The 24,319-nt window shown below is 50.9% G+C and overlaps 1 protein-coding gene across 6 annotated transcripts in view; it reads left to right on the plus strand.

Annotated features, from left to right (window-relative positions):
• Positions 1 to 19,231: 19,231 nt before the first annotated feature.
• Positions 19,232 to 24,319, plus strand: part of LOC112546380 (ecto-ADP-ribosyltransferase 5-like) — a 77,400-nt gene continuing 72,312 nt past the window's right edge. For 2 of the 6 annotated variants that reach the window (XM_075919670.1, XM_075919673.1), the window contains exons 1-2: positions 19,236 to 19,407; positions 21,217 to 21,548. In XM_075919670.1, coding sequence (XP_075775785.1) covers positions 21,486 to 21,548 — 63 coding nt within the window. In that variant the 5' untranslated portion in view covers positions 19,236 to 19,407; positions 21,217 to 21,485. Of the gene's footprint in view, positions 19,408 to 21,216; positions 21,549 to 24,319 lie in introns of all 6 variants that reach the window. The other 4 variants (XM_075919668.1, XM_075919669.1, XM_075919671.1 and 1 more) reach the window with 4 other exon arrangements.

Consider the following 24,319-nt stretch of genomic DNA (forward strand, 5'->3'; position numbering starts at 1 on the left):
AAACAAAGAGAAGTCGATGCCTATCACTTGGATCATCCCATGTACCTGTTTAAACCTAGCAGTCTACAGCCAGATTCCTAGGGGAAGAGGTAGAAACCACATCTCTGGGGCCATTTGACAATGGATGCAAAGAGCACTGGAAATGGTTTAGGAATAAAATAAAAATAGTTTAGGACACAATTCTGCATAGTGCCCTGGGGCTGGACTAGATGGAAGGTCATCGCATGATTCCATCTCCTAGCAATGATTTTATGTCAAAGGCCTCTTGCTGCCCCCATCTGAACCTGGCCTGACCCTCTGCCTTCTGTGGGAAATAGGTCAACGGAGGGATGATAGGAGTTACTATAGAGAACTTTCTGGGTGTCTGGCTGATGAGTCTTGCCCACATGCTCAGGGTTTAGCCGATCGCCATATTTGGGGTCGGGAAGGAATTTTCCTCCAGGGTAGATTGGCAGAGGCCCTGGAGGTTTTTCGCCTTCCTCTGTAGCATGGGGCACAGATCACAGCTGGAGGACTCTCTGCATCTTGGGGTCTTCAAAGTATTTGAAGGCTTCAATATCTGAGATATAGGTGAGAGGATTATTCTAGGAGGGGTGGGTGAGATTTTGTGGCCTGCACTGTGCAGGGGGTCAGACTAGATGATCATAATGGTCCCTTCTGACCCTGGAGTCTATGAGTCTATGAGTCTATGAAACAGTCTAGGTTCGTAGAACAGATCTGGAGAAATCCCGTGGAAAAGTTACATGAGAGTTGTTCTCATCAGCTTGTCGGCTCTACTGTGCATAGGACAGAAACTTCCTGTACCTTGGCTCAGAAGTTAAGCAGGAGGGAAGAGGAAATGCCAATCGCACACAAATTAACAGATCTTTGGTTTCTCTCTTCCCTTCCTGTGCGTTGTGACCCACAAGCTCTGTATCGTGTACCTGATGTGGCGATATGAAAATTTTAAGCAGTTTCCAGTTCTCAACTGTGAACAAATCTCTCATGAGTGATTCACACCATCCTATGATCTTCTACCGTTACTTCTGTTAGGTACTCTAGCCTTTTCCCCCCTTTGCCCTAGAGTAAACATTTCATCCTTAGCACAGAGATGTCTCCGTTCTGCAAGCTAGTTCTGTCAAAACCAGGGTGGCTGTCTGTTTGCACTGAGACCGTGTCTACACTGCAAAGTTACGTTGACTTTGTGTCAGTCGACATCAAGCCTCCAATTTAAGCAGGTCGATCTTGCGTGTCTACACTATACTCACTGCGTTGGTGGAATACATCCTCACTATCAGGACTTGGGTCGCTACAGAGAGCACTGCATTGTGGGTAGCTGTTCCACAGCATGAGTAGCCATGTTGAATTTTGGGTTGGGCTTGCAGTGCCTTATGGGACCAAAACATTGGTGCAGGTGATTATGGGAACATGGCATTAGCCTCTCATCACGCTCTTACCTCCCTCCTTCCCTGCCTCCCTGAAATCAATGACAAACCAGGCAAGTCTTCTCTGTGCCTTTTTTGGCAAGCCTGGGATACCTCTTCAGCTGCAATAGCAGGAAAAGCCTGGACCCCGCTCTGCTGTATCCTGTTGTTGTGAGCATCACAAACGCCTCACATCTTATGTGTTACCATGACACAGGAAACAAGCACCGGCTGGTAGGGCCACATTGTTAAGGGGGGTACGGGATGACGAGCAGTAGCTGCAGGACTTCCGCATGCTGTAATATGACGGGTTCCGGGGTCACTGCCGAGAGGGTCAAAACAGGGTGAGTTGCTTAGAGACAGGGCTGTTTACAGCCCAAGCCTGGGGTCCTTCATTATAAGGCACCAAACCAGTCACCCAGAGCACTTCTGTCCGCCACACTGGCCAGCAAGAAGTCTCACAATCAATCCCCTAGACCAAGGGTGGAAACTCTCAGGTCTGGCCCCCGACTTGCTTGGATATAGCCCCCAAGGCTCAGCTCCTCCGCCCCACACTGGTACTCCAGCCCCCCTTCTGCCCCACAACTGGGCTGGAGCACACAGAATGTAGTAGCCTGGGTCTGCCTAGGCTCTGGTGTATGAGAGGAATGTGGGGAGAGTCTTTCTCCTTTTCAGTTTGGGGCCACGTCTGTGAGGATTTTTTTTTTTTTTTGCTTCTCACTTGTGACTGATTTTTCTCTGGGTCAGTGGCCCCCAACTCAAAAAAGATTCCCCACTCCTGTCCTAGACACTCCAGCTTTTCCTGTGTGCCAGCCTGTGCCACCCCTTGCACTGACGAGAAGTTATGAAAATCGAGCTCTCGAAACCCAAACAGGTTATCATAGAATCATAGAATCATAGAATAATAGGACTAGAAGGGACCTCAAGAGGTCATAGAGTCCAGCCCCCCGCCCTCAAGGCAGGACCAAGCTCCACCTACACCATCCCTGACAGATGTCTATCTAACCTGTTCTTAATTATCTCCAGAGAGGGAGATTCCACCACCTCCCTTGGCAATTTATTCCAATATTTGACCACCCTGACAGTTAGGAATTTTTTCCTAATGTCCAATCTAAACCTCCCCTGCTGCACTTTAAGCCCATTACTCCTTGTCCTGTCCTCAGAAACCAAGAGGAACAAATTTTCTCCTTCCTCCTTGTGACACCCTTTTAGATATTTGAAAACCGCTATCATGTCCCCCCTTAATCTTCTTTTTTCCAAACTAAACAAGCCCAGTTCATGAAGCCTGGCTTCATAGGTCATGTTCTCTAGACCTTTAATCATTCTTGTCGCTCTTCTCTGTACCCTTTCCAATTTCTCCACATCTTTCTTGAAATGTGGCGCCCAGAACTGGACACAGTACTCCAGCTGAGGCCTAACTAGTGCAGAGTAGAGCGGCAGAATGACTTCACGAGTTTTGCTTACAACACACCTGTTGATACAACCTAGAATCATATTTGCTTTTTTGGCAACAGCATCACACTGTTGACTCATATTCAACTTGTGGTCCACTATGACCCCTAGATCCCTTTCTGCCATGCTCCTTCCTAGACAGTCGCTTCCCATCTTGTATGTATGGAACTGATTGTTCCTTCCTAAGTGGAGCACTTTGCATTTCTCTTTATTAAACCTCATCCTGTTTACCTCTGACCATTTCTCTAACTTGCTAAGGTCATTTTGAATTATGTCCCTATCCTCCAAAGAAGTCGCAACCCCACCCAGTTTGGTATCATCCGCAAACTTAATAAGCGTACTCTCTATCCCAATATCTACGTCATTGATGAAGATATTGAACAGTACGGGTCCCAAAACAGACCCTTGAGGAACTCCACTTGTTATCCCTTTCCAGCAGGATTTAGAACCGTTAACAACAACTCTCTGACTACGGTTATCCAGCCAATTATGCACCCACCTTATCGTGGCCCTATCTAAGTTATATTTGCCTAGTTTATCAATAAGAATATCATGCGAGACCGTATCAAATGCCTTACTAAAGTCTAGGTATATGACATCCACCGCTTCTCCCTTATCCACAAGGCTCGTTATCTTATCAAAGAAAGCTATCAGATTAGTTTGGCATGACTTGTTCTTCACAAACCCATGCTGGCTATTCCCTATCACTTTATTACCTTCCAAGTGTTTGCATAGGATTTCCTTAATTACCTGCTCCATTATCTTCCCTGGGACAGACGTTAAACTGACCGGTCTATAGTTTCCTGGGTTGTTCTTATTCCCCTTTTTATAGATGGGCACAATATTTGCCCTTTTCCAGTCTTCTGGAATCTCCCCTGTCTGCCATGATTTTTCAAAGATCATAGCTAAAGGCTCAGATACCTCCTCTATCAGCTCCTTGAGTATCCTGGGATGCATTTCATCAGGACCTGGTGACTTGCTGACATCTAACTTTCCTAAGTGACTTTTAACTTGTTCTTTGTGAATCCTATCTTCTAAACCTACCCTCTCTCTGCTTGTATTCACTACGTTAGGCACACCTCCAGACTTCTCGGTGAAGACCGAAACAAAGAAGTCATTGAGCATCTCCGCCATTTCCAAGTTTCCTGTTACTGCTTCTCCCTCCTCACTAAGCAGTGGGCCTACCCTGTCCTTGGTCTTCCTCTTGCTTTTAATGTATTTATAAAAAGTCTTCTTGTTTCCCTTTATGCCTGTAGCTAGTTTGATCTCATTTTGTGCCTTTGCCTTTCTAATCTTGCCCCTGCATTCCCGTGTTGCTTGCCTATATTCATCCTTTGTTAGTTGTCCTAGTTTCCATTTTTTATATGACTCCTTTTTTATTTTGAGATCGTGCAAGATCTCCTTGTTAAGCCAAGCTGGTCTTTTGCCATATTTTCTATCTTTCCTACACAGCGGAATTGTTTCAAAACAGGAAAGGTTCTTCTGATCCCAAAGAACCAGCCACATTCCCAGGCCAATGTATACCTGAGATCTTGCCCAAAAGAGCCCCATGCCCGGTGCGATTTTGGTCAGCATTTCCTCTGCTGGATCGGAACTCTGCCTGCATCAACTCTTCTCCCCACACAGCAATCAGATCCACCACTCTGGGGACTCCCTGCCTTGAGACCCCACGATCAGCTGTGCTGGTGAGTGGTCCACCATGATCAAAACAGGAAAGGAACATTCTCAAATTCCCGGGGGCTTTAATAAGGGATCAGCTGTTTCCTGTGTACCTGGGCTGGTGTGCAGTGGAGTTGAAAGTGCTCTCTACAGCGGTCTCAGCAGAGTATTCTGGGATACCTCCTGGAGGCCAATTCATTTGAATTACACCATGCCATGTCTATACTATGCCCATGTCCACCCGTGGATGCTGAATCAAATGCTGCACCATTTGAAGGACAGAAGCTGTCTTTACAGGCCACTCAGATCGGCAGAAGAGACATTCATTAGTGTAGGCACATTCATTAATAGAGCAACTTAATGCGGCTTATGGCGACCTATGTCTGTAGTGTAGACCAGGCCTTTGCTGGTGCAAGGAGAAACGAGTAACAAACAATTCTGTGATGTGTCTCTGCCCCAGTCTCTTCATTTCCTGCAGACTCCCTGAGTCTCAAAACTGTTACACAGATGCGTCTGTAAACGGAAATTCAGCCAGCACACACGCCTGGAAAATGTGCTGCTGAATTAAACAACCGTTTGCCTTAATGTGGGAACTGGGTGAAGTGGGGCACCTTGACAGGAAGTCTATGAGAGCTAATATGGCGGGGTGCTTCTGGGAGTTATGGGGCTCTACAATCAAATCCGCTGCTCTGGATTCTGAGGGTCGGGAAGGAGAAGGCTGGGGAATCCAGGCAGCTGGTGCTTAGTATGGGGGACTTTGGTGTGGCAACATTCTTTGCCTGTCTGATCTCATGGGGCGTTCACTGGGGCCACCGAAGTGTTGTGTGATCAGTTTTATGGAGTAGTAAAGCCCAAAATGGCGGGCCAGAGGTAAGTCATGGTGTATAATAAGGATAATTGCGAGGGGGCCCATTGGTGGCATGAACGTGGCCTTTAAACAGAAGTACCCCATTTTTAACAGGGTTGGGCTGGGGCAACTGGTGAGGAAGGACACGGGGGGACAATGGCCACAAGGCCACCCCCCTCATAACTCCTCCCATGCCATCAGGAGAGGGCCAGGACAACAACCTGCCTCCGGCTCAGGCCCTGCCTCTGCCCCACCTCTTCCCACGCCCTGCCTCTGCCCCACCTCTTCCCACCCCTGCTCCACTCCCGACCACCTCTTCCTCACATTGCTCTGCCCCTCCCTGCCTCTCTTCCCAGCTTCTCCCCCTGAGCAACAAGGCCTAGGGAACTAGCAATGTGGGTCAGGCCCAGTAACAGGGAGCGGGGATGGGGGGCAGGGAACAGCGAGATGTAATCCCAGCCCACTCCCTTGGCTGCTGGCCATGTTGCGCTGCTTCCCAGCTGAGGGCGATGGGGGGGGGGGTCCTGACCCTTCCCCAAATGACATGACCGGCAGGCATGCTCCACACCCCGCCCCCCTCAACTGCCTGTAAGTATGAGGGAGCCAGGCCCCCACTGACACTGGGCCCTTGCTCCTCCCACACCCCCATGGGAGGGCATGTAGCCCCTTGGGTCCCTCTCACGCGCCCGCAGTGTGTTCTGCACTGGGTGACATCTGTTGAGGCCCAATCTGGTTGCTCAGTAGGGAGGATTTTACAAGGTGCCTCACAGATCTAGGTGCCCTAGTACCTTGGTGAAACGGGCTTCGGGGTGGTGGAGGACTCCGATGGTTCTGCCTTATCACCAAAGTGTTTCCCTCGCTGGAGAGCACGTCGGGTTTGCCATTCTGGCCTCCTGCAATAAGAAATGAATTTAAAGCATGAAAAAAATGGGGAGCATCAAACCTTCCCCTTTGGCCTAGCATCACACATGCCCCGTCCGATGTAAATCCCACAATTTTCTCCACAGGGCACTTGTTTTGGTTGTTTTCCAAACAGTCATTGACAGTTGCCTTGAGATTTTCAGCATTACGGGGTTCAGCCATGTCAATTAAGCTCAAACACCGGCGTGAATTTCCCTTGCGTCAGCATTCACAAAACGATAGTAAAAGCTGACTCGTGGCACTGGGGTCGGTATGCTCTTCCCATACTGTGCTCACAAAGGGAGCATTTACTGTGGCTTTAACGGTTTTGCCATACAGGTAGCCACTAAACCCTCAGGCTTTCTTGCCACAGCTCCGGCACGGCAGTGCTGTCTTTGAAAAGGAGCAGATTTGGGGGCAATTTTTTTGGTGGTTTCTTTGAAGACGACACCTGTTGTAAATGGCAGTTTGGTTTTTGCTCAACTGTGGGCTTTGCATGAATCTTTGACATCCCTGTTCAGAAAGTTTGTCATGGACTTTATCTAGCTTCCTCTTTTTGCATGGGGCTCCTAGATGAACTTGTCCTTCTCTACGCTCAACATGTTCAAATTCATGGACATTTTTGTGTGTGAGGGAGAGGGGCACTTCTCAACACATGAGCGAGTGACAGTTGACTTGAGATGTTTCATGACTTGGCCACACCTTGCGCGCTCCCTAAAACAATTGTGGTAGTAAGAAGAGAGGCCGTGTGGCAGAGGCCTAGGATGAGGCCTGAGGCCTGGATGACAGTAATGGTCAAAACTTGCTAATATAAAGCCAAGTGAAGTTGTGAACAAGAAGCAGGCCCCTTCTCAGAATCTGACAAGAACAGGGCTGGTTGCCAGAAGCAACCATTGCAATAGCGTTAGTTGTAAGAATATCTACGCAAATATAACTACCACCAGGCAGATTTGAACATAGGACCTGTGGAGCCTAGGGTAGGAGTCTTGACAGCTTGAGCTATAAAACCAGCTGGTTCTCAGCTTAGGCTGTAGAGCTCCCTTGTTCTTATCTCTCGCTGTAAGTGGACTAAGTGCCATTACATGGGACAGCGAACCACACTAGCGGTACGTCTTCACTGCTTCCCTCTTGAGGAAGAGGAAATGCAAATGGAGCGCTCATTAGCAACTTCTCACGCTTCATTTGCATATTCCCTTCCAATGCTTTTTGTGGAAGAGCTTTTTGTGCAAAAAAAAGCAAAGTAGACGGGTCCATTTTGAGCAAAAAACCCCACCCTTTTGCGCAAGAACCTGTAAACCTCATTTTTTAAGGAATTAGGGTTCTTGTGCAAAAGGGTTTTTTTTTTGCGCAAAACGGTCCCGTCTACACGGCCGCCTGCTTTTGTAGACTGTTGCGCTGTCTGGAGCAGCTCATGACTGTGCATGCCGACCTCAGGGAGACTGTCACAAGGCAGGCCAGACACCCTAAACTGATGGTGTGGTCTCAAAGTAGGTGTCACTGAGCCGATAACAAATGGGAACTCCTGGGTCCCGGTACCAGCCCTACCATAGAGTCCCAAGCAGCACCCTTAGGCTCCCCAGTGTCTCTTGCCATCAAGACAAACAGTCGTTTGTGATAAAAGGTCACTTACACTAACCACTAGGCCTGACTACCAGTGCCTGACACAAAACAAGACTCAAAGGACCACAGTGACTGCAAGGTAAGCAACTGTTCCATCCTTCTCAGAGCTTTCGAAAATCTAACACCCCCTCTCTGTCCTTCCCCTCTGACTTCTGCACTTTGATCATGTGTTTATGTTGCTTTTTTCTCCCTCACTGCCCTCCCTTGGCTCCCCACTTCCTACATTAAGGCCAAAGTTTCATTTTGTTCCAGCAACACATTTTCCAGGCCAGTTGCCCTTACTATGGCTCTGCTGGCTGGCTTCCAGGCTGCAGACACTCCAGGGTGACAGCGGAGTGGGTGCTAAGATGTTTGCTCTAGGGGAAGTTATAAAAAAGCCAGAGTAACCAACAGAGATAACAACAAATGATCAGGGGATGATTCTTCAGAGATGATGTCTGGAAACTGCTTAAAATGTTCCTTATCTCTACATCTCAGCCACAAGAGACAGGCCCCATGCCCTGCAATACACAGGAAGGGAACAGAAAAACCAAAGAGCTGTGTAATTTAAGCCGGTGCTTTGCATTTCCCCTTCACTCCTGTTTAACCAACTTCCAGGAGTGTGTGTGTGGAAGAGGGGGAGAGAGGCATGAGGGGGTCACCTGCCCCAGATGCTGTAGGTGGGAAGGGCCAGCCAACTGTGTGGGAGTAGTGGGGGCTCCTGGCTCCCGCAGCAAGGGTCCAGCCCCACCCCCTGCAATCATGGGAAAAAGGAGTAAGGCAACTCCAGCTGTTTTGTTCCGGAGGGGAAGGGAAAGGACTGCAGCAGGAAGAGGAGCAATGCAGCTGGTGAGTGTGGGAGGGGGGCAGACACATGCTGCCAGTGCTGGCCCCCCAGCCTTGCTACATGGGCAGTGAGTGACAGTAGAAAGTAGGGCAAGCCCCCAGCCCTGCCCCTGCAGCCACCCCAGCACCATGGGGAGGTGGGGAGACACCTACAATAGGCATTCTGGGGGCAGAGAGTGGGCGGGGCCAGGCTGGTGGTTTGGGAAGGCAATGTTCCCTTGCCTAGCGTACCCACCGCCCATAACCTGCCACTCCCCCACGCCACCTTGGTGGGCAGGGATGGGGAGAGGCGGGTCCTGAGGCTGAGGGGGGGTGGGAAGGTTCATGTGACTGGCGCCTCCTCTTCACCCCCCGGATCCTGCTCTCATCAGTCACCGCCTACAGATGTGAACCTGTCGCTGACAGTGACTTTCCTAACACTGCACACCGGTATTTCTACACCAGTGGTTCTCACACTTTTTGGCCTTCACGTATATCTAAATACCTTATTATTCATATTATTCCTAGCTCCCACGAAGCCCAGTGGGAGAGGATGGTGTTAAAGACCCTGACCTGAAGCCTTGCTAATGGTCGTGGCTTTGTGTGTCCCATGAAATCACTGCTACGTGGCATGAACAGAATCCGGGGGAGGGGGGTGAACAACTGCCCAGCACCTGCCTCTGTCTCCTATGGGCCTCTGCGAGGGGATACACTGGGTTGGCAAGTGGGCAGGACACACCCACTTATTGCCTGGGCAGTTTCATGTTGGATTCCCAGAAAGGGGGCGGGGTTTTCCCAGCGCCATCACAAGCCAGGGAGAACCCTCTGTTCCCAGGCTGATCAGGATGAGGTCACATTGCCCTTGTCAGGCTGTAGTTTGACTTTCCCTTGGAACAAACCCACGTGCTGCAGCCGCCAGACCCAGTGACTGGAGACATCCCTAGAGGAGGGGAATAGACCTTTAGCCTGTCAGCTCCAATAGCTCCAGGCCCCAAGCAGCTCGCTCCAGGAAGTTTCTCTGCAGGAGGCAATAAAGGGTCCCTCATTGTTCCTGGGAGCTGTGCTCCGGAGCCTGCCTGCTCACCCACACTGGCTACAATATTCCCAGCATCTCATGGCCCCTGCTGTGAATCCCACTTCAGAGAGAGCCTCGGGGCTCTTGGTCCTACAGTGTGTGCAGCTGAGCTATTGGCCAGCACTGCCCTGGGCAACCACCTAAAGACTCATGACAAACTTTCTGAACTTTCTGAACAGGGATGTCTTCGTGGAGGGGCAGAGAAGAACATTCCTGCAAACAGCCCCTCTGGCCCTCTACAGCCCCTGCTCCAGATCGGCCAGGCGGTGCTGGTCCCAGCCTGCTCCGTTCTGGGGAGCTGACCCGCTGGTGGCGAGGGGGGAAGCAGGTGCAGACTCTTAGCCAAGATGGAATAAACTGCTGTCCTAAAAGTCTCTGGAATGCCTCCTTTGCTAGGATGGGTCTGTCACATTACCGAATTGGAGGGAAGCATCCAGATCGCTGCTGCACCCCTAGGTGGGGGTGTTGGCCCCAGAAATTGTATAAAAGGGAGCCATGTGGGGTATTGAATGGGAGCTTGTTGTTTTCTGATCCTGTGTACACTGTTTATGTGAGTATATAATGTCTGTGTGTGTAGGTAGGAATCTGTAATCTGTGTGGAAGCTGAATATTTCTCTGAATGTGGTTAAGCATTGCTATGGACAGGCTGAGTAGCGAAGCCCTGTAGAACAATGGCACTTGATGGGCCAAAGACACACCTAAAGCATGAGGGCGGACATCTAAGAGCTGCCAGCAGAGAGAGGCTGAGGACCAGGTGACCGGCTGAGACCAGAAGAGGCCAGGAAGGGGGTATAAAGAGGCCATGTGGTCGGTGCCATTTTGTTCTCAGCTCAGCACTTCATCCCAGAGGCAGCATTGCAGGGATCGAAGAGCCTGGAAGACCTGTGAACCCATCCTGATCTTAGGATGTGCAATAAGAACTTTTAAACCAGCAGCTGTAACATCTCTGCTAGAGCCTGCATCGAGAACTGGGAGATTCGGTGCATGTAACGTACTGTATTTTAACAACCTTACTCTCATGCTTTTCTTTCTTGTCATAATAAACCTTTAGTTATAGATTCTAAAGGATTGGCCCAGCGTGATTTGTGGGTAAGATCCAGAGGATAACTTGACCAGGGATCTGTGGCTGGTTTCTTGGAACCGGACAGAACTTGTTCGGGGTAGGTGGGATTGGGTGCTAGGACCCCCCCACCTGTGTATAGGCCCGGGGCCATCTGGGGCACAGATATTGCTGGAGTGTCGGAGGGGTTTTGCTCGGGAGGCTTCAGGCAGGTTGCTGAAGCGCTCTGTGGAACTGGTTTGTGGCCTGTTTGGAGAGGTCACCAGTCTGGGGTGTAAGGAGCCCCGGATTTGAGCAATTCGCCCTGAGCGGGCGCCCTCAGCTGTGCCCAGACACGGCCCGGTCCGTCACAGGGTCCTTCCAGGCTCAATTCAAAGCCAAGATGCTTCTGGAGTTAGGACAAAGATGAAGGAACCCCCAGGGCCCTTTTTATAATCTTGCCCATGTGGAGGGAATCCCATTGTTCTCGCTGTGTGAAATACTTTCCAAAATGGAGTCTGTCACATGAGCAAGTCACTTGTCCATGCCTTTTTTTAGTCAAATAGCTTTTGCCTGCCTGCTGGTCTGCAGGCTCATAGCAAAATTCCTTAGATGTGGATTCCACCACTTAAGGTCCATTGTCAGTCAAGTACTCCAATTCACTTGACTATCTGCCTTTCCACAATAGGGCTACGGCTACATCGCCCTTTTTTCCCCCCAGAAGAAGTTATGCAAATGATGCTTGCATTTGCATATATTCTTCTGTTTTTTTTTTTTTTTTTTTGCAAAAGAGGTTTTTCCAATATTTGGCCCATCTACATAGGGCCAAATGTTGGAATAACCCCTTCTTGTGAAAGACCCCTTATTCCTCACAAAATGTGGTTTACAGGGTAGCCTAGGTGGGCAAGACCTGTTGACATCTGCCAGAAGCAAATACTTGGCATACAAGGACAGAGCCAATACTCATACATTGGAATACAAAAGTCAGGCATGCATATGAATAGTCTAAACCAGTGCTTCTCAAACTTTTTGGGCTCCGGAACGCTTTACACGCGTAAAAATTTATGTGGCGCCCCAGTGGTCCACTGATTGTATGTGTTGTACCTATCCATGTGGCTACTGCGGTTGTTTTGTGGAAGAGGAAATGCAAATAGAGTGTTCATTTGCATATCTCACGCTCTCATGTGCATATCTTCCTCCAATCCTTTTTGCAGAAAAAGTTTTTGCAATAAAAAGCCCTGTGTAGACGGGGCCATTTGTCGGAAAAATCCCTTTTTGCGCAAGATCCGTTAGTCCTCAAAAATGAGGTTTACAGGCTCTTGTGCAAAAGGGGTTTTTCCCAATGTCGGGGACTCGAACCCAGACGGCCTCTGTTCGTTGTCTGACCGCAAAGAGACAGGCAACACCAGCAAGATCCAATCACAAGCTCTTTATTGAATAGTGCGCACTTACAATAGAGAGCGGCCCGTCTCCAAAGTGAACCAGCCCCGATTTCATTTACAGGTAGGCTTATATAGACAGTTCCGTCACGTCATAGACTATTCGCCCAAGCAACCAACCCCCCTTTATCAGTTAGAAACCTCTAATTCCCATGCATACCTGGCCAACTATACATCATGGCCTTAAGCAATTCATAATGCATCAGCAATTTCTTATCAGCCCAAAAGACAGGTACTGGGCAACAAGGAGACAGTTTGTTATGGCCAAAGGAGAACATAAACAGGGAGTTTGGAACAAACAGGGGGAGAGCAGAAACAGGGAGTCTCTTTATCAGTTCTCAAAACAAACTGTTCCTCATCACAGCAGGTACAAAAATGCAGCTTCTTACTTATCTCATTTTGCCAACTTGAGCAAGCGTGTAGGGTGCGTGTAGGGTGCATCTCTGCTTGAACCTATCTCCAGTTCTGTCCAGGGACTACCCAGAAACCTTTGTTACATTTGTTTTAGCATAACTGCACTAGGCCTATTTTTTCTAGGGCCTAACACCAACAAAAGGCCCCATCTACACAGGGCTTTTTATTGCAAAAGGCTCTTCCACAAAAAGGATCGGAGGAGAATTTGCAAACGAGAGTGCGAGATATGCAAATGAGAGCTCCATTTGCATTTCTTCTTCTTCAAAACAACTGCAATCCAGGCATAGCCTGTGCGGCCTGAGGGGACCCCAGGGAGGGCTGTAAATGAGGTGGGAGTTGAAGGCGTATCTACACTGGGAAGATTTGGTGACAAAAGTGCTGTCAACATGCAAAAGCCGTCAAAAGTGAAAACCAGTCAAACTAGTTTTTTGGCCTCCCACTGCTGACATTTGATGGCCTCATGGCTACCCCCCTGTTGACAAAGCCAAGCCATGTGGGTGAGCATCCTGCAGGGCAGTGTTGTGGGAGACAGAGCTGATCCCTGCGCTCCTTTCTCTTGAAGCTCCGTGAGCTCTCCGTGCTGAGGAATGTCAAAGCTGCACAGCTGTCTCCCAGTAGGGTTGCCAGGTGTCCAGTATTCACCCAGACAGTCTGGTATTTCCATCTCCTGTCCAGTAAAAAATTTCATGAAATGTCCAGTATTTTCTGATTTTTTTCCCTGCTAGGAGGCAAAAATGCTGGGCACCTGGCAACCCTACAAACATTCAGCGCCTGGCCTCCCTTCCCCTCCCCCCCGAATCCACCCCGGCCCCCAACACTCCTCCCCCAGATCCCATGCTTACCTGGTTCCGCAAGGCTGCCAGCACAAAATGGCTGCTGGCAAAAAGACCATGGGGAATCAATGCCTCTCCTGAATCTTAGTGCTCAACCTCTCTACTGTTCCTATCCTATTCTAACTGCACTCACTCTGAAAGGGGACATGCTGTTTGAATGCTGTTTTATTATTTATTTGTTTATTTTTGCTTAATAAGTCTTGGAGTCCTTTTTTTTTCTTTGCTCAACAACTTGGGTCTCCCCCCTTTTTTTCTTCAACAGAATTTTTTCCCCGGTATTTGGGGGGGGGGGGGGGAGGTGTGTTCGGTATTTTTGGTTCAGCCATCTGGCAACCCTATCTCCCAGCTCTTCCCCTGCGGCAGCTGCCTGCCTGCCGTAATGCTGCCCACTGGTTGCCAAGTGTGTGAATTTCTAGCGGGCTTTTTTTTAGCTGTCAGATAAAGGAGGCAGAAGTTTATTTTCTGAGGCGAACGTGCTGCCTTTCTCCCACCAGAGGCCGCTGTGGCAGAACAGCTGGAGGCTGACTGGTCTGGGGGGTGGCAGCAAACAGCTGGCTGGCGGATGCATGTTTTCCTCAGTCACAGCAGCCTTCTTGGAACAAGGCCAGGCGGCAGGGTGGGCCACACAGGACTCCCGGGGCTCCAGACAGGACACATGGAGAGGGCAGCTTTGGGCACGGCCATATAGACATTTCAAGATGCTGTGCTAGGGGCACATAAGGTTTAATCCAGCCTGGCTTGCAGCAGAATCCTGTAGCCTGCACTGCAGGGGAGAAACAAAAGACAGGACTATACAGCACTTTAAAAACTACTTGGGTATGTCTACACTAGCCCCCTAGTTCGAACTAGGGTGGTTAATGTAGGTGTAAGCGGGGGAATGGTCCCGCTCTTGTGGGGAACTTTCCTGGCTTCTATACACCCCGGTGAAATGAACCAGCGAAAGGATCTGAGTCCCCGCTCCCACTTCCTTTACCCCACGGCTCCCTGATCCTGAGGGCTCCCCCTCCACTCTCCTGAGTAGCAGAGCCCTTGAAACCCCAACAAGGCTGGGCCCAGGTTTCCTGGGGCTTAATCCCTGACCTTGTAGTCACTAGGGGCAGGAGTTAGGGTGTCCCCACTCCGAGGTGCTCTCTTTACACTGCAGGCCTTCTTGGCCCAGTGACCACTTCATAAGGTTCAAAGCAAATACAATTTATTAAACATCAACTGATTAAAGAGAATAGAATAAGAAACAATGAGAATGGTTAAATGAGAACACACAGCCCTGCTCTGTAGCACAGGGACATCAACACAGCAGTCTGCAGAGTGTAAGGACAGTTCACAGTCTCTTCCTTAGAAGCCCTGGATGTGCTGCAAGGGGCTGCAGGCTGGACACGCTTGCACTGGCAGTGACCACACAGCCTCAGTCTCTAAGTGGCCAGACCCCTCTCCCAGTCCAGAGCCTTTCCCCACACTTTGCAGGTCCCAGTAGCTCACCACATCCAGCTGCAGGCTGTGCTGCTTGGCTGTTCCAGCTCCTTGTGTTGCTTCTCTGTTCCTTTTGGCTTTCTGAGCACTGCCAGTCTGCTGCTCAACACAGGGTCTGCACTGCTTGGCCTGTCTGTGTCCGGTTCTGTCACTGCAGGACTTCTTCTTGTCCTCCTCTTTCAGCTCTCTGTCTTTGCAGGACCTCTTCTGCACACAGCTTGTTTGTTCAGAGACAGAGCCAGAACAATCCCCACTTACAACCTGTCAGTCAGGCTGAGCTGGAGTGTTGACTGCTTTCCATTGTCTCTGGGGTCTGTCAGTCTCATGAACCCTTCCCCTTCTGAAGCTGGTAAACCAAAAAACTCCCACAGAGTTTTAGTAAGGGGTAACAGTCCCCTTACATAGGCATTCGAACTTGCAAATGAAGCCCAGGATTTAAATATCCTGGGCTTTATTTGCATCTTCCTGGGTGGGCGCCATTTTTAAATCCCCTTAGTTCGAACTGACTGCTCGCGGCTGCACGCAGCAGTCAGAAGTTAATCCGAACTAAGGGTACGTCTACACTACAACGTTAATTCGAACTAACTTAGTTCAAATTAGTTAATTCGAACTAAGCTAAGTCGAACTAACGGATCCAGACTAAAAAACTAGTTCGAATTAGCGTTTTGCTAATTCGAACTAGCATGTCCACATTAAGTGGACCCTGAACTGGGGTTAAGGATGGCCGGAAGCAGTGCCGGCAGGGCATCAGAGGAGGACTTAGAGCGTGGAGATGGTGTCCCAGGCTAGCCTAGGGCTGTGCTTAAAGGGACCCGACCCCCACCCCAGACAGACAGTTCTCAGGGGTGCCCCGCTTGCAAAGCAGTCCTGGCTTGGATTGCCCGGAGTACCCACACTGGGCACATCACAGCACTCGGCCATCAGACCGGCTGCACTTGCCGCAGGCTGGCATCAGGGGAGAGGGGGCAATTGGGGGGGCTGCAGGAGAGCTTCCACCCCCAGAAGCCCGCAGAGCCAGCCCAGTCCTCCCCATCGGGGGCTCGTGCCCCATTCCTCCCTCATCTCCTTCCACTTACCCTTCCCTAGCCCCTCTTCTTGATGTACAAAATAAAGATAACATGTCTTCCAAAATGGAATCTGTCTTTATTGAACAAAACTGGGGGAGACTGGGAAAAGGAGGTGGGAGAGGGGAAGAGAGAGGGTGGGAGAGGGGAGGGCAACTAAAATGATCAGGGGTTGGGAACAGGTCCCATATGAAGAGAGGCTCAAGAGACTGGGACTTTTCAGCTTAGAAAAGAGGAGATGGAGGGGGGACAGGATAGAGGTATCTAAAAGCAGGAGTTAGGTGGAGAGGGTGCATACAGAAAAGTTCTTCATTAGTTCCCATAAAGAAGGACTAGAGGACACCAAAGGAAAGGAATGGGTAGCAGGCTTCAAAGTAGTAACAGAAAGTTGTTCTTCACAAAGCAAAGAGTTAACTTGTGGAACTCCTTGCTGCAGGAGGCTGTGAAGGCTAGAACTAGAACAGAGTTTAAAGGGAAGTGAGATCAAGTCATGGAGGTTGGGTTCATGGAATGGTATTAGCCAGGAAGTGGGAGTGGTGTCCCTGCCCAAGGTTTGTGGAAGGCTGGAGAGGGATGGCATGAGACAGATGGCTTGGTCACTGTCTTCGGTCCATCCCCTCCAGGGTCCCTAGGGTTGGCTGCTGTCGGCAGACAGGCTACTGGGCTAGATGGACCTTTGGTCTGACCCAGGATGGCCATTGTAAGCTCAGGGCTCAGGGTCGGGGGTCTCAGTGGACCACCTTGATTTTCATGCACACCTGCTCCTGGGTGGCCAGGCTGGCAGCTCTCCTGCCCTAGCCGGCCACTTTCCTGTGCCTAGTGCGGAGATCATGGACGAGGTCCACGATGTCTGCACTAGCCCAGGCGGGTGCCTGCCTCTTGCGGTCCCGGGCAAGCTCTCGGGAGCCGCCAGCCTGGTCTCGGGAAGAGGGGGAGGGTTGGGGGGCATCGGGTGGGTGGCTCGAGCCGTGCCAGGTGCAGGGTCTGCTAGCTGGGTGCTGGCAGGCTTGCACCTGGCACGGGCACCGTAGCCAGCCCATGCCCCTTTAAGGGGTCCGGGACCGGGAGGGGGGCAGACGAGTTTCCCTGGTGTTGGCCAGAGTGGCCACCAGGGAAACCTGGGGAGGGCTAGCCTCCCACTAGTTCGAATTAAGGGGCTACACACCCCTTAATTCGAACTAGCTAGTTCGAACTAGGCTTAATCCTCGTGGAATGAGGTTTTCCTAGTTCGAACTAAGCGCTCTGTTAGTTCGAATTAAATTCAAACTAACGGAGCGCTAGTGTAGCGCCTATGAAAGTTAGTTTGAACTAACATCCGTTAGTTCGAACTAACTTTGTAGTGTAGACATACCCTAAGTCCTTAGTTCGTAATAACTGTTACTTCTCCTGCAATGAGGTCTAACAGTTAATCCGAACTAAGGACTTCGTTCGGATTAACTTTTGATTGCCGCGTGCAGCCGCGGGCAGTCAGTTCGAACTAAGGGGATTTAAAAATGGTGGCGTCCGGGACCATGCAAATGAAGCTTGGAATATTTAAATCCCAGGCTTCATTTACAAGTTCGAATGCCTACATTAGCCACCCTAGTTCGAACTAGGGGGCTAGTGTAGACATACCCAAGATTATTTATTAGGTGATGAGCTTTCTTGGGCCAGGGCCACTTCCTCAGATCATTTGTAAGGGGATTCACCTTAATTCTGACTAGCTGGCTTACGTTCTTCCCTCCCCCACCCCATCCTGTTTCTTTTTACAGTGCACCCGGAATGCCAATGAAGCAACTTCCTGACCACTTCTGCGCCATGCACAGCCACCAGATCTTTGTGGATGTCAGTGAAGAGGAATCTTGGAGAGCATGCACAGACTCTCCTGCAATCCTGTGCATCCTTTGCTCTCTCTGGAGCTGCCAGAGAGCTAGTCCCCCAGGTAACATGCTACCCACTGTAGGTCACTCTGTGGAATTGCCAGCTGGATAACTTCCTTCCACGTCCCAAAATTCCTCCTGCAGCTTCAGCTGGATGCAGAATTCTTCACTGGGGCTACGTCTAGACTGCAAAGAAAAGTCAGTAAAAGATATGCAACTTGCATATCTTTTCCCACTTTTCTTTAGGAAGAGGATTTCCTGAAATTTGGCCTGTCTACAAGCACGTCTAGACTACTCGCAAATTAAGTATGAATTTGCATATCTTCTTCCGATCCCTTTTTTGGAAGTTTTTTTCGACCCCCCCCCCCCACCAAAAAACAGTGTAGATGAGGTTTTTTGCATGAAAACCTCCTTTTTTGAAAGAACCCTTATTCCTCAAACATGAGGTTTACAGGGTTCTTTCGAAAAAGGGGGTTTTCACACAAAAACTCCCATCTAGATTCCTTTTTTTTTTAACTCCTCTGAAAAAGAGATCAGAAGAAGATATGCAAATTCATGACTAATTTGCACATCTTCTTTCAGAAGCCACAGGTAGTCTAGAAGTAGCCTACATGGGTCCAAATTTCAGAAACTCCTCCTCTTCTTCCTCAGAGGATTACAGGGATGGAGAAGAACGCATCCGCTTTTTCAGAAATTGTTCCTTGGACGCAGCATAGCTTTTCCAGAATACCTCCAGGCTACGTCTACACTGGCCCCTTTTCCGGAAGGGGCATGTAAATTTCACCAGTCGTAGTAGGGAAATGCGCGGGGGATTTAAATATCCCCCGCGGCATTTAAATAAAAATGTCCGCCGCTTTTTTCCGGCTTTTAAAAAAGCCGGAAAAGAGCGTCTACACTGGCCCCGATCCTCCGGAAAAAGCGCCCTTTTCCGGAGGCTCTTATTCCTACTTTGAAGTATTCTTTGAAGTAGGAATAAGAGCCTCCGGAAAAGGGCGCTTTTTCCGGAGGATCGGGGCCAGTGTAGACGCTCTTTTCCGGCTTTTTTAAAAGCCGGAAAAAAGCGGCGGACATTTTTATTTAAATGCCGCGGGGGATATTTAAATCCCCCGCGCATTTCCCTACTACGACTGGTGAAATTTACATGCCCCTTCCGGAAAAGGGGCCAGTTAGACGTAGCCCCAGTGTCCCAGAATAGCCCTGCAGTCTAGACTTAGCCTGGGTGTGGCTGGAAAATAAACAAACATGACCCAGGGAGCAGAGCCAGGCCAGATGACATCCTCTGGCAAGGAGTTCCACCGGTTGCCAGTGTGGTGCATGATCTTTTCAATCGCATCGTTGGGATTTAGATCAAAACCTTATTGCTAAAGAGAATGAATTGTGAAAGTGAAAGAGAACAGAGACGTTTCTTAGCTGCGGGGTGAGGAAAGCTTTTGTTTCCTGTGTTAATGTTTGCAGCTGAAGCAGTTGCAGCTATTGTATTTGCAGCTTGGGTCAGCAGCCTGCCAGGGCACCACATCTACTCCTGAAGGCAGGTATAGTAACCTCTTTCTAGTCTTACTCTTCATTAACCTCATTGCAGGTTCTTGTGTTGCCTTCACCCCTAGGCAGGCGGTCAGACTGTGCTTTGGCTCATGATAGAGATCTGCTCTGGGGACTAAAACTTTCATCTTGCAATGCTTGTCCAGATCAATGTGAATGATGACCCAGTCCTCCAAATCATTTGCAATCCCTCCCCCTTTGGTATCATCTGCAAACTCAATAAGCATACTCTCTATGGGTACGTCTACACTGCATCCCTAGTTCGGACTAGGGATGCAAATGGAGACGACCGAAGTAATTAATAAAGCAGGGATTTAAATATCCGCCCTTCATTAACATGATCTCGCCGGCGCGCTACTTTGAATCCCTGCCGATTCGAACCAGGAAGTGCGCTCCGGGACATGTTAGTTCGGACTAAAGCCCTTAGTACGAACTAACGTTGCTTCTTTTTTCTGAGAAGTAACGTTAGTTCGGACTAAGGGCTTTTTAGTCTGAACTAACGCGTCCCGGTGCGCACTTCCTGGTTCGAATTGGCAGGGACTCGAACTAGCGCACCGGCAAGATCATGTTAATGAAGGGCAGGATATTTAAATCCCCGCTTCATTAATTACTTCGGTCGTCTCCATTTGCATCCGTAGTCCGAACTAGGGATGCAATGTAGACGTACCCTATGCCAATATCTAAATCGTTGATGAAGATATTGAACAGAACCGGTCCCAAAGCAAACCCCTGCGGAAGCCCACTTGTTATGCTCTTCCAGCATGACTGTGAGCCATTAATAACTACTCTCTACTCAGCCAGCTATGTACCCCCTTATAGTAGCCCCATCCAAATTGTATTTGCCTAGTTTATTGGTAAAAAAACCATGTGAGACCGGGTCAAATGCCTGACTAAAATCTAGGCTTGCCACATCTACCACTTCTCCCTTATCCACAGGAGTGTCAGCCTCGGCTCTTTCCTGCCCCCCAGCTCCTGGCCCAGGCCGCACCAGCCCCAGCTCTTCACCCTTACCAGCCCCCATGCCAGCCCTAGTTCTTTCCCCTCCCTGGTCCTGGACTCCAGGGCCAGGTTGCTCCAGTCCTGCTCTTCCCCACAGCCCCCAGCCCAGTAGTGGGCAAGGGGGAAGAGCTGGTGCCCAGAGCTCCACGGTTCCCAGCCCCCACCTTCCACTTCCACTCCTACCTCCACCTCCATCCTCCATTCCTACGCCCCCATCCCTACAACCACTCCTTCCCCTTCCCACCCTGCCAATCCCCATCCTTCCATCCCTATCACCCCGCCTCCATTCCTACACCTACTCTTCCTCCCCACACTGCCTATACCTACCCTTCCTCCATTCCTACACCCCATCCTTCCCTAACCCCTCCTCTTCCATCCCCACACTGCCTACCCCCTGCCTCCATTCCTATCTACCCCTCTCCCACCATCCCCCTTTACTGCACCCCCCATCCCCACATACCCCCCACCCACTCTACAAACAGGCAAACTAACCAGAAAGGAAACAGCACCAGTGGGTTGGCAGCTAGATGCCTGGCCAGGTTGAGAAAGGGGCATGGGAGTCTATGAGGGGGCAAGGGAGGGGCTGAGGACATGGAGGATGGACGGAGAGAGGGGGGGCCATGCAATTGGGGATGGCGGGGTGTTTCTGGGCACCATCTTTCAGAGGTAGAGTTGCCAGAAGGTTTCAACAGAAATACCGCACACGCTTGACATGACATCACAATCTGCATTCCATCTTATTGAGACAATCCTGGACAGTTCTGTTTTCTCATTGATATTTTCTCAATTTGTTTCCCAAACAGAAAGCTCAAATACTGGACTGTCCCTGGCTACCCCGCCCCCTGCTCTGCTGGGTTGGCAGCCACTCAGAACGCTGTTCCAGCAAGTGGGCAGGGAGCAAAGTTTTCCCCGCCCCCACGAGGAGGGGAGACTTCCCAGTTCCTGAGTGGCTCAGCGATCACAGGGACACAAGCAGGACACTGTTTAGTTTTGTGATGTTTTCCCCCCCAAAACTCCACTGACTTTCCTGGTGGATTCTCCCAGAGCTGCATGGGGGGGAATTGGAACCACCATGAGGTCTCTGCTGATCCCCTTGACGTACGTCTGCCTGCAAACCTGGCTGGGAACCGCCCAGGTAAGTGCCTGAGCCTTGCCAGGGGAGCTCTCTGGGTTTTCTTTGCTCAAGGCTGTGTTGGGTGCCAGGTTGCCTTAGACCCACCGACGTGCAGGGCTGGAAGGGACCTCGCGAGGTCGTCTGGTGCAGCCCTCTGGGCTGAGGCAGGGCCTAGCTCACTGAGACCAGCTTTGATGGATTTTGTCTAATCAGGGCCCCTCGTCACCTTCCCCAGTGCCTGGTCGGGGGATGCAGCCTCTCACTGGACTGGGCGCCAGGGCACGGCTCCATCAGACTCCTTGCTGCTGCCTTCCTGGACATCTTCCTACCACAGCCTGTTCCCTGCCTGTCTCCCCTCAGCCTCTCCAGCCTCAGCCTTCTGTCAGGGCTGGACCCGCAGGGCTTCCCCTGATCCCCTCAGCGTGATCCCACAGGAACAGAACAATTTCTGTAAACCAAGCTCTGCCCCACTCAGGTTCCCTCCTCACCCTGCAGGAGCCTTCCTGTTCTCCTCAGGTCTCTGAACGTTTTACTGCCCAGGGAGGCACTGCAGACGTCTCCCTGTCTCCCCTCCGCCCCCCACGCTCCACTACAAAGGCCTCTTGGGCTGTCCCATCACTGGCGCCGTATCAAAGTCGCAGTCCACTGTGGTGAGTGTGAGAGGGTCCTGTCCCCTCCCTGGGGCTCCCTGTCCCCTTTTCTTTGTTTTAGTCCATTACACCCACGCTTGGGCTGTGTCCAAAGTGTTTATTGTTCACAACCCCCAGTCCCACTCAGACTTCACTGAGGCCCTAGCACCTCTCGGAGCACTCCTCGCCTTCCCAACATGGGGTGGGGATTAGGGGGACCCGGGCCTGCCCTCACCTCTGGGTCTCACTCCGGGGCTAACGCATTATAACTCGACCGCGTCCCGCTCTGGACTCTTTTCCCCGGAGGCGTTCGGCCCACTGGAACCCGGACACTCCCCAAGCTCCCTTCCTCCCCCCTCCCCATCTGGAGGTTGGCCCATTTTAAATCCCACACCCTCGGGGTTGCCCCACTCCAGGGCGCATCCCCGCCGGTACCTCCGCCCCCGCCCCCCCCTTATGGTGGATTTCCCCTGCGGGTACTTGCGAGCGCTGGTGCGCCTGCACCAGTGTCTGGCCTCAGCGCCATCCCCCTGCCGGCTTCTTTCCCAGATGCCAGAGTGCCTGTGCCGGCATCTGGCCGAGGCGCCATTTCCCCGCTGGCTTCTGCCTCCGGCGGCGCGTCCCGGGCCCCAGCCGCCGCCAGAGCTCCCTGGGCGCTCACTGCTGTGGGAGACCGGCGGTTTAGGGGTGAGGAGCCTGCCGGCTCCGTCACAGTCAGTTTTACAGCCATTGGATTTTTTAAAAAGCATAAATTTCACAATTTCAGCTTTTAAAATCTGAAATGTCATGGTGTTAGAACTGTAGGGGTTCTGACCCAAAAAAGAGTTGAGGGGGTGTCAAGGTTATTGGAGTGAGGCTGGGGGTTGTGGTACTCCCACTTCTGTATTGCTTCTTGTTGTAGAGCTACTGTCACAGCTGGGCAGCTGGAGAGCTGCAGCTGCTGGCCAGGAACCCAGCTCAGAGCTGCCACCAGCAGCAGCACAGAAGTAGGTGTCCTGGCATGGTATTGCCAGCCTTACTTCTGCACTGCTGTCTGCAGTCAGCATGTGCCATTCTCCATTTGCCCAGAAGTAGGGGTGGCCTGGTACGGTATTGCCAGCCTGACTTCTGCGCTGCTGCTGGCAGGGTGCTGCCTTCACAGTTGGGTATCTGGTCAGCTGCTGCTCTCCGGCTCTGAAGCAGTGCAGAAGTCAGGGTGGCAATACTGCAACCCCAGCTATAAAAACTTGTGAGCCCCCAAGTCCATTAGGGTCAGGCCCCTCAATGTGAGAAATGCTGGTTTCCCCCCAGGAAATCTGTATGGTACAGAGTAAACGCACACAAATGTCTAGATTCCATGGTCCATGACACATTTTTATGGCCATGAATTTGGCAGGGCTCTAATCACCTGAGCCTCTGGCTTCTCCAAGCCCGAGCCCACCAACCCCTGGCCCAGGCTTCACTGTCCCCCGCCTGCTCCTGCCCAGACCCTCCAGTTCTGGCTCCAGGCCTCTCTCTGCAGCTATCCCCAGAGGTGACATTCCCAGTGACCACATGAGTGACTAACACCCTTCCAGGTGCCACCCAGCAGCCTAATGGGGTGCAGGCTCCTATTAACCTCTGGTTAATCAGGGTGGGGTTTGTACACCACCACTGCGGTGTTGAGACATTGCTTCTCTAAGCTTTGTCCCAGTGTGACACACAACAGACTGACCCGTCCTTTTCTAGCACAATCGGAGATGAAGCACCTTGTGTGACTAGGCACTGTAGGTCATGCAAAGGCTATACAAAAATCACTGTGTGCAGTGTGTGAGAGACAGTAACAGAAATTGGATGTAGAAAGGGTCAAGGAGGGTAACAGTGAGCAGCCGTATGTGCTGGCTGCTGTAAAGAACAGCAAGGAAACATCACCCTGAATACTTTCTATAGCAACACCTGTGTTCATGATACAGGTTGAACTTCTCTCGTCTGGGACTCTGGTCCAGCAAGACCGCCGATGTTGCTAGAGCAGAGAGCCCTGGCTCCAGACGTTCAGACTGGCTGGAATCCAGCCAGTCTGATTGGTGGCAACCTGCCAGGCCAATGACCTATGGGTAGATAGCTCTGGGAGCAGCTGCCACCACACGGGGACGGGGGCAAGGTACTCTGGGAGCAGGTGGGGCTGAGGAATCCTGGGAGTAGTTG

The sequence above is a fragment of the Pelodiscus sinensis genome, chromosome 1 (genome assembly GCF_049634645.1).
Source record: "Pelodiscus sinensis isolate JC-2024 chromosome 1, ASM4963464v1, whole genome shotgun sequence".
Taxonomy (NCBI): Eukaryota; Metazoa; Chordata; order Testudines; family Trionychidae; genus Pelodiscus; species Pelodiscus sinensis.